Below are 13,423 nucleotides of genomic sequence, written 5' to 3'. Positions count from 1 at the left end.
GGGGGACCACTGGGGGCATGGCCAGGCTGCAGCCCCCCTGCCCCCAAGCAGGCAGGGAGGGATCAGACAGGAACAGGTCCCTGGTCCATCCTGCCCAGCAAGGACACAGCTCGTGCCCCCTCAGCTGCAGGCATCATCCAGGGGTGAGCCACAGCCCCTGCTTCCCTGCCCCCCGAAAACTACACCTGCCTTCTACAACCCATTTATTTACAGAAATGCAACATTAAAACCACACCTGGGGGCCAGCACAGATGTGGGGAGCCCAGCTTCAGCCCCTGGAGCCTCCCAGGCCCCACCAGGCAGCTGGGGGCAGGACAGCCCAGTCCCAGGCACAGCTCTGCTTCCCCTTCCTTGCTGCAGGAGGGGTGCACAGCATCTCCATGGCCAAGGGGGTCCAGGACTGCTCTCCATGGATGACAGAGTACAGAGTAGGCAGGAGGAGCAGCCCAGCCCTCACTGCTGGAGCTGGGGGTTGGTGTGCAGCAGCCATTCAATGGTTTCCAGCAGGTAGGCCATGCCGTAGTGCCGGGCGATGTTCTGGAAGACGCTGATGTGGTCAATGAAGGTCTGGTGAGAAGGAAGCAGGGAGGGAAGGAGGCTGCCCAGCACCCCAGGCAGTGGGGGGCTCTAAGGGAGTGGCTGGGCAGGGCTGGTAGGGCAGAGGGCAGCTCAGCAGATGCCAGGGGACATGCAGTTAGAGCAGCGTCAGGAGGAGGCAGAGGGCACTGTAGGGCTCCTTGCTGTCCCTTGCCAAGCTGCTGGCCTAGGGCTGGGCTGGGCAGGTGCTGAAGTACCTGAGAGGAGATGGTGAGGGTGAAGTCTCCAGCGCAGCTGCAGTACACGGGCATGTGCATCTCCTTCACACCGTGACACTTCTTGCAAATCTGCAGGCCAAAGCGGTTCAGGTGGGCCAGGAGATGAGGCCAAGCCCCTCTGCCAGGGGCAGAGTGAATGTGTCTGGCTTCAGACAGTCACAGGAATGGGTGGAGGGGGGAAATTTGTGCACTTACCAGGTCCTGCAGCACAAAGGCCATCAGCTTCTTCTGCAGGGCTTCCACCAGTGCCATCTCAATGGCATTGGTGTCATACTGCACCTGGCAGCTGGGGCAGACCCATCCGGGAAGCACCGACCCATCCTAGGGGCAAAAGAGAGGGAGGTGAGCACCACGAGTCCAATGCACTGGGATGGTGGAACTGGTTTCTGAAGAGGAACAGAACATGAGCCAAAGCCCAGGGATGCTCAGACCCATAACACACAGGTAGAAAAGATGAACAGAAAATTTGCTTTAGGTGAGGGTGATCATGAGCAGCAAGCAGAGTTGCAAAGCAAACAGGTTCAGAGATAAAATGAGTAAAGGGATGGACTGCTGTACTGGGGCCTCTGGTATCCCTAGGAAAGAGGCTGCACCTGGGAGACGGCAGGGTCTTTGCACAGGTCCAGGTCCCTGCAGAAGTTGCAGTTCCTGCAGATGACCTCAGGAAGCACATAGGAGCGGCATGGGTCCTGAAACTGGGCTGCTTCCGAGAACTCGCCCACCTCGATGAGGCGCAGCAGGTCCCGGTGCAGTTTGTTCACCTGGTTGGTTATGTTGACATCGAGGGAGAGGACCTGCAAGGATAAGAGCCAGGTGAGCCTACCAGCAGAGTGTCCTTAGCAGGACAGCTCGTATCCTTGTGACCTCATATGGATGCAGAGCATGGCAAAGTGATTGTAGATCCCTCCTAGCAGAAAGCTGCAGCCTCGGACCCCAAACTTTCAGCCAAGTGGCCTGGCCCAGCCTGCTGACCTTGCAAACATATTTGATGAACTCCAGGGCTGGGTTGTTGAGTGGGAGGTAGGAGCCAGGCAGGACAGGAAACATGTCTGAGGGCTCTGTAGCATTGCGGGAACCAGCCATCTTCTTCTGGATCTTCTGGGTGATGGTGAAGAAGCTCTGGGTGAGCTCATTGGCCACATAATCCTGTGAGAAGGTGATCATGCCTAGAGAGATGAAGCACAGAGCGCTTGAGCTGATTGGTGGCACATGGGGACAGTGAGGTGGGTGGCTCTCTGCCTGCAGCAAGGCTGTCCTGGGGCTCAGCACTCACCAGGCATGGCCCCCAGCTCCCCCAGACCCTCCTGGGACATCTGGCTGGTGCTCCTCCTCTTGATAGGGGTGCTCCCGGGAGTGTTACGTCGCAACTCCTCCTTCATGCTGTGGTACACGGCCACAATGTAGGCTGGGGAGACACGGGCAAGGCTCCAGCTCCTGCCTGGAGCTGGCACTGAGGGGGCACAATGACCTCATCCCCTCCTCATGACCACTCACCTGACACAATCATCAAGAAGTAGCTCTGGCAGGAGGCAGCCTGGGGCAGGAACTGTGCAATGTTCCAGTTGTTCTCCAGGAGCTCCTCCACATCTGGCTCCCCTTCCTCCTCCTCTTCTTCCCTTGCCACCTCCTCCTCCTCTTCCTCACTGTCCTCTTCTAATGCTTGCCTCTTGCTGGTGTTCTTCTGGAGGAGCCAGTGATGCTGCAATGTTTTCTCATGTCCAGCCAACACCTCCCCACTCCACTCAACCCCAGGACCCTGCTCCCAGAGGACTGGATGCTTCCCATCTCTTACCTCCCTGTAGTGGATGCGAGAATCCACTTTTCCCTTGATACCTCCATAATTTGCTGGGTCCATCCAGAGAAGAAACTCCCAGCAGCGGGAGAATGATATAGTCAGAGAATGGAAGATCTCCTTGGAGTGGATGCTAGAGGGAAGAGACTGCAGTCAGTCCTTGTGTTGGCATCATCCCTTCTCTATGGGACACCATGGGGAGGTGGTGCTGGCCAGGAGAGAGGGGTGTCCCCTTTCCCATCCTATCACTGTCAGAGATCCTAGGGAAAGTCATGCCCAAGGACACCTAGCTCCTTATTCTTATGTCGAGGTGCCTGTACCACAGCTGGTATGCTGAGAAGCAGCCAAGGGATGAGTTATGGGGCATTTCAGATTCTCCTGAACGTCTCTTCTGGATTGAATCTTACAAGAATACTGCCTGTAGAGGACAGATCTCTACTCCAGGCGTGACAGTAAGAAAATTGGGAAGCCTTGTCCCTTCAGTAGCTTCGCAAAAAAAAAGTAATAAATTGAGTTCTGAGGCCCATTAGAACGCAAAAAAAATCAGCATTCTCCTTCCTAGCCTGAGCCCTGCCCCAGCCCTACCACCTGGGAGTCACATCTCCAGGTGCACCCCACCTGTTGATGATGTACTCCATGTAGCTGATGGCATCCTCAATGCGCCGCTTCTTGGTGCACAGGATGATGCGGTTGAAGTTGGCGTAGACCACGGAGGAGCCCAGGCGCTTGAACTCAGCCACCAGCCTGTAGCAGGGCACAGAGCGGGGTCAGTGGGCGGGAAAGCAATGTCCAAGGCGCAGATGCAACCCATGGAAGATGTGCTGATCCATCAGTCAGGAGTCAATGTGCAGCAACAACGCTCAAGGGAGATCACCCAAAGAGGATGAGAGGTCCACTGCACTCTACTGCCCACCTCTTTTGGAGGATCATTGTGGGCACCAGCATCCTGGTCACTAACGTCACATCTGTCCCTTCCCCATCTGTCAGCCTGGCACACTCCAGGCCTCACTTACTGCAGGAAAAGCTTCTTCATCATGTTGTGGAGTGTGCGGTGAAGCGCTGGGTCATAGAGCAGGGAGGAAGGAGAGCGGAGCCAGCGGTAAAAGTGAATGACCTGGTTGTCTGCATAGACGTTGTGGTACTGTGTGATCTCCTTCACCCAGCTCACCACCATGCTCTTCAGGATCCTGCCAGCAAGCAGAGAGCAGCATCACCCCACCAGCTACCAGTAACTCCTTCCACCTTCCCAATAGGAACATGTTTTCAGATACACTGGAGGATTCAGAGCAGAAACTCCCTTGTCCAGCCCCTGGCACATGAGCCATAGGGTAAGTATGTGACTCCATAACCTGGTGGAGCACAAAGAAAGGAGAAACAGGAAGAGCAAAGTCTTCACCAACATCCCTACACATCTGCTGGCTGATGCCCCAGGCAGCTCTGAGCTCAGGATCTTCCAATGTGTGGGAGAAGACACCTGCTCTGCCCTCGAGACCTGGTCCTGAGGGGATCTGCCAGAATGGAGACCACGTGCTCTACCTCCTGCTGCTCCTTAAGCCATACCTGAAAGTGTTGGAGCAGAGGGCAGTCTCATCATAGCTGGCTGGAATGTTGGAAGCTTGGTTCCCTGTCACCATGTCCTCTAGGGATGCCTGCTGAATCACGTCAAAGCTGATGCTCATGCTGGAGCCTCCTTCCATGTCATTCACGTGGTGGGACTGCAACACGGTGTTCACAGCCAGGCTCTGGATATCCAGCTCCAGACACACTAAGAGCAGACACAACTGTCAGCAGGGAAAGGACCAGGGACACCCTCCCTTGCCACTGCCAGAAGTGCTTTTCACAGGTACAAGGTGTTCTATAGGTGCAGTTGCACTGAGCAGGGAGATGCTTTCATAGGCATGACTGTCTCAAACAGACCTTGTCTTCCCACAAGATTTGGACCTGCTGACCCTCTGGGGACCACCAATTTTTCCTGGAAGCTGCAGAAGTGGCATTCAGAAGAACTGAATACACTCAGGCTGCCTCTGCTTAAGAGAGACCTGTCCCAAGGTCACCAGGGATGACCAGGTGAGCTTGGGCTGACATGTTGCAGGTGGTCTGCCAAGTGCTATTGTCATTGCTCATTGCTAAAGAACCCATATTTTGATGCCTGCACATGTTATAGGTGAGCCTGCCCTGTCCCAGGACATGCCTTTAGCATCCGCCTTGCCCAGACTGATGTTGAAACCCAAAAGTTGCTGGTAACAACTGTCACCACAGAGACTCTTTGGGGACCACATCCACCCCTCTGCAGGACTCACAAAGCTGGATCCAGCTCTGCCCTACTCAGTGCTACAACCCTCTACCCTCACCTGTGGAGTAGCAGCCAGGGTTGTTGATTTCCACTGAGGCTCTCTCATCAAACTCCATGACAAGGCGGTTGTCATCAGCCTCCTTTCCCCCCAGGTCAGGGCGGGCTGTGGGGGACAGCCACAGCAGGTGGTTGTGATGACGGAGGTGGCGTGAGAAGAACAGGTCAGAGCCAAAAGTGGAGATGTCATCAGGGAGGTTCCCAATGGGGATGTGGTAGTACCTGGGGCACAGAGAGGTAAGTGGTCATCGGGGTGAGCATGGCTGCAAGGAAAACAAGGACCATGCCTGTCCCCTCAAGGGATGAAGCAGCTCCTGTCATCCCACTGAGGGCATGGCAGCCTCAGGGGAACATGGCCACCAATGGCACCTGCTCATCTCAAAAGCCTGGGAGAGGCAAGTGTCCAGGTTGAGATAGTGACGGATCATGCGGCGGGCGGCATGGCGCTGCCAGTCCAGGACTGAGTAGCTGACATCATCCACCAGCTGGATGGGGACCAAGGGGAACTCCTCGATGATGGGAATCCCACTTGCCAGTCGTTTCAGGTCACTGTTGGACTGCACAGCCACCAGTGTGGGGCCCCGGCGCTCATCCTGCACCAAGGAGAAAGGGATATGTCCTGGTGCGCCTCTAACCTGCTCAGCAGGAAGCTGGCAGTGTTGGGTGCCCTGTCCCCACAGCAGGTCCCTGCAGTGGGGAGCAAACCTCAGCGTTCCTGAAGCTCCCACTCACCTCCATGCCACCAACTCTCCAGCTGAGCACAGAGATGGAGAGAGATCCTGAGGTGGCCTTGCTGCTGGTACTGCCCCAGGTAAGATCCCCAAGTAAAACACAGCACCCACTTTGACCCTTGACCTTGGGCTCAGAAGTTATGTACAGGTGCTGTTGGAACTCATGCACCAGTGCCTTCCACCCTCCCCTTAGTCCCCATGGTCCCACGAAAACCTTCCTCCCACCTTCACCTCACCTTGTAGCCCAGCAGCAGCCGCTGGACTCCTCTGTAGATGGCCTTGGGGTCGGTCTCAGCACGCACCTCAAAGGTGTGCTTGTCTGGGGGCAGCAGCTCCTCACCCACCTTTTCCAGCAGAGCTGCACGCTCCGCTGAGAACAGGGTGGTGAGATTTGGCATCTGGTTGCTGCGTACCTGGGTGCAAGGGTGACTGGGTCAGAACAGGGGGAGAGACACCCCAGGATGCGCGGTGCCGGGGGCAATGCACAGAGAAACCTCTCGCTGCCTGACGCTACCATGGAATGGTTTAGAGTGGAAGGGACTTTAAAAGTCATCTAGTCCAACTCCCTGCCATGGGCAGGGACACCATATAAACACAGAATTGTTCGGGTTGGAAAAGACCTTTAAGATCAAGTCCAACTGCTCACCCAACACTGCTAAGGTCACCACTAACTCATGTCCCCAAGTGCCACATCTACATGGCTTTTAAATCCCTCCAGGGATGGTGATTCCACCACTGCCCTGGGCAGCCTGTTCCAGGGCTTGACAACTCTTTCCATGAAGTTTTTCCTAACATGCAACCTAAATGTCCCCTGGCACAACTTGGGGTCAATTAGACAAGGTTGCTCCAAGCCCTGTCCAACCTGGCCTTCAACACTTCCAGGAATGGAGCAGTCACAGCTGCTCTGGGAAACCTGTACCAGGGCCTTAGCACCCTCACAGGGAAGAATTTCTTCCCAATATCCCATCTAACCTGTCCTCTTTCTCTGTAAAGCCATTCCCCCTTGTCCTATCACTTCCATCCCTTGTCCCAAGTCACTCTCTAGCTCTCTTGGAGCCCCTTTAGGCACTGGAAGGGGCTCTAAGGTCTCCCTGGAGCCTTCTCTTTTTCAGGCTGAACACCTCCAGCTCTCCCAGCCTGGCTTCAGAGCAGAGGTGCTCCAGCCTTGGAAGCATCTCCGTGTCCTCCTCTGGACTCGCTCCAGCAGCTCCACATCCTTCCTATGCTGGGCCCCCAGGGCTGGAGGCAGCTCTGCAGGGGCGTCTCACCAGAGGGGGCAGAGGAGCAGAATCCCCTCTCCCCTGCTGCCCATGCTGTGGGATCAGCCCAGGGCATGGGGGGTTTCTGGGCTGACAGTGCACACAGCCAGGGCATGTCCAGCCTCTCACCCACCAGCACCCCAGATCCCCCATCCTTCACAGTGCCCCTTACCTTGTCCAGCACAAAGACGGAAGCTTTGCGCTGTGAGGGGATGAAGAGGCCCAGGAGTGCCTTGCTGCCCTGGGAGCTGTGGTACAGGTAGATGTGGCGAATGCTTCCTAGGGACACAGAGCACTAGTGGTACCCATGGGTGTGAGATCTTGGATGCCCCAGGAGCCCCACTCTCAGGATGCCTCACCTGGCTCTAGGTAAGTGAACTGGGCCAGCGAGCGCATCTCCAGGTGCTCAATGTCGAAAGTTTCAGCTTCTCGCCCTGCCAGGTGCTGGATGAGCTGCCTGCTGACCATACACACACAGCCCAGGTGGGACAGGGCACGGAAGAGCAGTGGCACCTGGAATGATGGGGAGAGATGTGATGGAACAATGCCCTGTTACTAAGCTCCTCTTGGGGGTTGCAAACCTAGAACAACACAGTTTAAAAACCACAAGTATGACATACCATAACAGGTATCTCAAAATCCACATGTTCCTATCTAGTCCCACATTCCACCATCAAGGTACTTTGGAGGACATGTGGAGCAATATTTGGGCAATCTTGCAGCTCTGCAACTTGTGGCTTGGCACTCTAAAGCAGAGGCTCCAGATAATTGGCATAGTGGGAGGTCCATCACAGATCCACCCTGTTTTTTTAACCCTGTAGCTGTCAACTCCACCTCTGCAGGAGACTACTCCTGAATGGCTTGCTGAGGGACCTCTTCCCAAACCAATGAGAACCAATAAATAAACATTTCTTGCCTGACTGCTCTTCCCTTATGCCAGTTTTAGTTGTACAGATCCCTAGTACATCCCATTTTCACATCTCTTCAGTATGCTGAAGCATTGCCATCTAAGCCCCATCCCTGCAGGGAAACTGTTCCCTCCCTCACATCCTCCTAGGTCACTCCTGCTACATTTTGTAGGATCAGGCTCAGAATTGCATTGCAGCTTAAAGATCAAGACAGATCATTCCTTGCTTGCCCAGATCTTTGTCCATCTGGGTTATGTGTGTCTCTGAGGATGGAAGTTTCACAACCCTCTGGGCAACCTGCTCGACCACCCTTACAAGACAAGTGTTTTCATATATTTACACAGAATTTGCCATGTTTCAGGTTGTGCCTACTGCCTCCTGTTCTCTCCTGGGCACCAGTGCAGAGCCTGGCTCTTCTCCTCCCCTATTCCTGTCGAGCAGGTCCCCTTGAGCCTCTCCTCAGTCCAGCTCACTCAGCCTCCCCTCACAGGACAGATGCTGCTACCCCATGATTATCTAATTTCCTTAATATTTTTAAAACTTCTCCACGCCCCTTGTTTTACTTTAGCCTCTCATTTTAGTTTCCCCTTAGTTTCTTGATTTTTCCTCTTCCCACTTATTAAAGTGGGAGCGGAGAGGACTCGGTTTGCTAGAGGAAGGTCTACAGATACGATGAATTTGGGTACATGTTACTCACTCTGGCAGAGTAATCTGAAGTAAATTTTGGGTGCTGCTTACTAAACATCAGTAAGGTTTAGTAGGCACCATTTTCAATTGCTGATGGCATATATGGTTCAGCCTTTCTCATCACCACAGGATTTCACAGGCTCCATGTAATCATTAAGAGTTGTGCCTTGCCTTGTGGGACCTTTGTCCAAATTCTCCAAAAGCAGAAATTTAAGGTGACTAAAAATGGTTTCTTTCACCATGCCCCACTGGAATAGGTTATACCAGTAACATCAGTAGCTGAAGTCTCCTAACTCTGTGATGTTCCTTTTGCCCTTGCAGCCTCCTGCACCTCAGAAAGCATTCAATAGCCAGTGGCACCTCTGCTCACACCAAGCTTGTCCTACTCAGGCAAAGACTTTCGATCCATAATAATCCTATGGTGCATTTTAGTATCAAATTCACCTGCCTTTATGCTTTCTTTAACTCCACTCAGTGTAGCCTCCACAACAGTGTGGCCTACTCTTTTCTCCCAACTTTACACCAAATACCCCTTCTGTTTCCTGGTTTCAAAGCAGGCTGGTTTTCTGGATTAGTTTAGAGGATGATCACCATTTCTGCTTATTAGATACCTTCTTTCTCCTAAGTTTCTTAACTCCAAATAAACTGAAGCCCCTTTCCCTGACACACTGTAACTCACATTCTGATACTCTGTCCATATAAGCATATCTATATCTCCCCGTTCTCTACTGTCCAGGGTCTTGGATTTTTGATATCTTGCCACTGGCACTCACCTAATGAGCTACTGCTCAGCAATCCTCAAAAACGAGCACCTGGAGGAGTTACCTGTGTCTCATACACTCCCTCGATGTCCGGAGCAGAGAGGTCCGCATTAATTTCGTTGATGTGCTCTTGGTACATGTCTTCAGGGACAGAGTACTCGTACAGGTTGTAAACCAAGTTTGAGCGGGGCAGGATCCTGTTCACCTGCCAAGGAAAGGGACAAGATTATTGGGACACATCCCACCATGTGGCACCGCTGCCAGGAGCTAGGCTCTGAGCTTATCTCCTGGTGCTCCTCTGTCCTAAGGAAATCAGTGAGTTATGCTCATGCACGTTACAAATTCCTGTAACACCGAACCTGCTTTCCAAGCAGGCTGGGATTAGCAGGACTAGGGCCTGGATGAGGGATATTCATGGAATGGGACAGTGAGGTGTTGCAAGGCAGATGTTTGTAATATCTCCTTGCAGGGGAGGTGAAGTGTCTCATCTCAACACAAGTGGCTGCTTCCCCTTCCAAAAGGGACAGGTCCTCACCTTCCTGTAGGCTGTCCCCTCCTCTGGCTTTGGGACGCGCTGGTTGACATAGAAGACACGGGGGATGCTCAGCTTGATGCAGTGCAGGTCACTCCCTATCACTGCCCACAGCCGGAACAGCCCAGGCTGGCTGGTCTCGGCGATCTGCAGGACACGGGGGATGAGGTCAGCGTTAGCAGGAGATCCAACATGCCATCAGTGCTTACATCTATGCTGTGGAGCACTCTGAGGATCTATGTGTTCAGCTGGTGGCCAAAAAGAGAGTGAGGGTCTTAAAGAGAGTCATCACTCTCAGCTCTGGAGTCCTATTACTGTCCCAGGGTACCAGGCCAACAAACTCCAGGGGATGATGTCACCCAATTTACTCTGATGTGCTGGACCTGCAGCTCTGAGGCCTTTCTGGAGGATGAAGTGGGTGACAGGGGCTGGGCTTAGGTGGCCATGCATAACAAAGGTTTGTGAAAACACCTGGGTGGCACTACCCCACCTCTTCGTTTGTACACTGTATGCTTTCAGGTACCACTGGAATCCTGTGCCCAGTGCTGGACTCCTCAGCACCAGACATGGACGTACTAAATAAAGTCCAGTGAAGGGCTACAAGGATGAAGAAGGGCCTGGAGCATCTTTCACATGAGAAAAGGCTCAGAGAGCTGGGACTGTCCATCCCTGAGTAGAAGAAGTTCAGTGGGATCTCATCCACTTATATACCTAACCTCTCTAGGACAGAGCCTGGCTCTTCCCAAAAGTATCCAATGGTAGAACCAGATACAGGCACAGACTGTAATGCAGGAGGGTCCCTCTACACGTCAGAAACACTTTCTCCCTGTGAGAGTGACCAAGCCCTGGCCCAGGATGCCCAGGGAAGATGTGCATTCTCCATCCTTAGAGATATTCCTGGACATGGTCCTGGGCCCCTGGCTCTAGGCAGCCCTGGCTGAGCAGAGAATTGGACCAGAGGGACCCAGAGCTGCCTCTGGCCTCAGATATTTCTGTGGTTCTCTGACTGCCCAGTGCTGTCCATGAGCCAAACTGGAGCTGCCCCACTGGCAGATCTACACACACATCCCAGATTCACCAAGAATGACCTTGTGGGTGCCTGTTTCCATCCAGATGTGCATGAGCCTGAGGGTCTGCAGCCCCACCTGAACTCCACAGGGCTAACACCTGCATGGCGTTGGGGTCAGGGTTCCTGAACTTCACTGTTTGACCACAGAGAGTGTAAATGTGAGGGCTGTACCCTGGGCTGCTCTGTGGCAGGTTCCTTCCCTGGTACCTGCACGACCTGCCACGGCAAGTCCAGGATGCTGCGTGCTGTCCGGCGCAAGTAGCTGCTCAGCCCCTTGGAGGAGGCATCGCGGACCACTCCTCCACCTGCCCCCGCCCCGCCGTCCTCCAGTCGCCGTCTCTTCCGCCGCTCCCGCCGCTGCCGAGCCTGCAGCTCCCACTTCTTCTGGTGGAAGCGCAGCCAGACCAGCCGCTCTTCCTGAGTGGGTTGACAGCATGTATGAAACAGCACAGGCTTCCCAGCTCCACACCGCCATGCCATACAGCCCAGCCTCCAGCCCCCAGCCCCCCCCTACATTCCTGCCCCAGCTGCAAAGCCACCCCCCCTTTTTCTCAACCAGTGGTTGTATTTCTGTCTCCTGGTTATATTTCTCTTTGTATCCCTGAGCCATGTATGTGCAGAGGGTTTAGGGAGACCCACAGCTTGCTCCTGGCAGCATCCAAGCTGCCTTGATGGACAAGCGCAGTTGCGAGGCATCCCCTGCACGATCTGCTATAAATCTGCTTCACCTACCTTGGTGGTGCCCAGGGGTGGAGGTGGGCCCAGGATCTCCCGCCAGGACTGGGACAGCTCCAGGTCCTGGGACAGCTGTTGGCTTTCCTCTGCAGCAGGGATGCGCTTCCGCTTATTTGCAATAGGAACCAGTGGCTGAGGGATCTTGACAGCCCCAAAGTCCTCTATGTCACCAACTTGTGAGCTGCTCATACCCTCCACAGGCTGGTTGGCGAGGACCTGAGGGAGCAAGGACAGCGGGAGGATGGGGGCTGCAGAAGAGCCCCATCAGCACAACCAGTACCTTCCCCTCACCCTCTTTACCTGTCTCTTGCCTTCCAAAGTGAAGAGCTCGTTGATTTTTTTCTGTTTGTACACGTCATTCTTCTCCAGGAGTTTCTTGTGGAGCCAGTCTGGGTGCCGGACCCGTGGCACTGGGTTCTTTACCTGGAGAGTGGCTCCATATCAGACCCTATCTCTTGCCCAAAGCCCTCCTCTGCCCAACTCCCCCACTGCCTCATACCTGCTGCAGGGCTGCAGGAATGGTGATGATTTTCTGGATTGTGCTGCCCAGTCTTTCAATGTAGTAGTCCCAGTCCAGGATCTAGGAAGAGGGCAAAGCTTGGGCAGTGAAGAAAGCCACGTAGAAGTGCCGCCAGACATAGGATCAAACAACCTTGTAGGACCCCCCACCCCAGCACCCTGCTTTGTGAGCGCAAGAAGCCACTGCCCAGGTGGTACCTCTGAAGGGACAAGCCCCTACCCCATATCCCATATCCCAGGCCATCTGCAGGGACACCTCACTCACCGCACGGATGTTGAAGTCCTGCAGTGAGGGGCTCTTCAGCCATTTTCGGAGGTAGTGTTTGCGCACACTGGGCTCAGCTTGGAAGATGGCAAGGGGGATGGCTCTGGGGAAGGCAGGGAAACAATGTCCTAGCACTCCACAATCCTCTCTCCCAGCCTGTGGAGACCCTCCAGGCTTTTTCTCCCATCCCCGAGAGGCCACTGGGCTGTATGATGTTACCCATCACCCTGCTCGTGGTCTGTGCCAGATTCAGATGACCACCTGACTACAACATACTAGCTCCCTCCCTTCCTGATACCTGCCTGTCCCCTCTTGATTGCTCCCACGCTTCCAGAAGCCCTGGCCCCTCCAGGTGGGGTTACCTCTCGGTGACTGGAGAACCCTCTGGCTTCTTAGAAATGATGAAGCGGCAGCTCAGCCCTGCGTCTTTCACCATCTGGTCCCCCAAAAACTCTGCCAGGCGCTTGGCAGTGCTGATGGAGGTGGACTTCTGCTCCCCATAGTCCTCCAGCTTGCGTGACATGGAGCGGTTCTCCGAGATGAGCTCGAATAGCTCTGAATCGGGCATGTTGGCAGCCTGAAAGGGAGGGAAAAACCCAAAGTCAGCAAAAACCTAACGATCAAACCTTGCTGCTGTCAGGAAGAGAAAGCACCTACACCCAGCTGGTGTGTCTCTTTACATGGAGCCTGAGAACTGCTTCCTGTAGCAGCTGCAAGTAGGATCTATAGAAAAAAAGGAGTGTGGGTTTGAGGCTGGCACCAGTTTGTGCCATGCTGGGCTGTGACAACACAGCTTTGTGTTGTGCACGCAAAGCTGTGCTCACCAAGAACTTGTTGTACAACACCATCACAAAATGAAGGAGTGTAGAGGACCAGACCTAAGCCTTTTTTGTCTTAAAACATTCAAAGTATTGCTACAGGAAAGGTGTGTTTGGAGGAGTGAGTCAGTGTGTTCTGAGCCAACTTATTGGATTGTATGCAATAACATATACAATACTTA

General features: G+C 54.0%; 1 protein-coding gene across 1 annotated transcript in view; it reads right to left on the bottom strand.

The window, feature by feature from the left end:
• Window positions 1-202: 202 nt before the first annotated feature.
• POLE (DNA polymerase epsilon, catalytic subunit) overlaps window positions 203-13,423 on the bottom strand; it is a 30,849-nt gene continuing 17,628 nt past the window's right edge. Inside the window, exons 24-47 of the mRNA XM_029964922.1 lie at window positions 12,786-13,000; window positions 12,424-12,526; window positions 12,139-12,219; window positions 11,940-12,062; window positions 11,637-11,855; window positions 11,112-11,321; window positions 9,839-9,982; window positions 9,368-9,508; window positions 7,307-7,460; window positions 7,120-7,226; window positions 5,925-6,101; window positions 5,327-5,550; window positions 4,959-5,179; window positions 4,168-4,372; window positions 3,621-3,794; window positions 3,226-3,351; window positions 2,608-2,740; window positions 2,310-2,496; window positions 2,089-2,220; window positions 1,788-1,981; window positions 1,409-1,609; window positions 1,011-1,136; window positions 795-884; window positions 203-567 (exon numbers count right to left, since the gene is read on the bottom strand). Coding sequence (XP_029820782.1) covers window positions 454-567; window positions 795-884; window positions 1,011-1,136; window positions 1,409-1,609; window positions 1,788-1,981; window positions 2,089-2,220; window positions 2,310-2,496; window positions 2,608-2,740; window positions 3,226-3,351; window positions 3,621-3,794; window positions 4,168-4,372; window positions 4,959-5,179; window positions 5,327-5,550; window positions 5,925-6,101; window positions 7,120-7,226; window positions 7,307-7,460; window positions 9,368-9,508; window positions 9,839-9,982; window positions 11,112-11,321; window positions 11,637-11,855; window positions 11,940-12,062; window positions 12,139-12,219; window positions 12,424-12,526; window positions 12,786-13,000 — 3,801 coding nt within the window. The 3' untranslated portion in view covers window positions 203-453. The remainder of the gene's footprint in view (window positions 568-794; window positions 885-1,010; window positions 1,137-1,408; window positions 1,610-1,787; window positions 1,982-2,088; window positions 2,221-2,309; window positions 2,497-2,607; window positions 2,741-3,225; window positions 3,352-3,620; window positions 3,795-4,167; window positions 4,373-4,958; window positions 5,180-5,326; window positions 5,551-5,924; window positions 6,102-7,119; window positions 7,227-7,306; window positions 7,461-9,367; window positions 9,509-9,838; window positions 9,983-11,111; window positions 11,322-11,636; window positions 11,856-11,939; window positions 12,063-12,138; window positions 12,220-12,423; window positions 12,527-12,785; window positions 13,001-13,423) is intronic.

This window comes from Manacus vitellinus, unplaced genomic scaffold (assembly GCF_001715985.3).
Source record: "Manacus vitellinus isolate BGI_N305 unplaced genomic scaffold, ASM171598v3 scaffold_84_pilon, whole genome shotgun sequence".
Lineage (NCBI taxonomy): Eukaryota > Metazoa > Chordata > Aves > Passeriformes > Pipridae > Manacus > Manacus vitellinus.
Note: the sequence above shows the minus strand (reverse complement) of the source record. Positions and strands in the feature narration are given on the sequence as shown.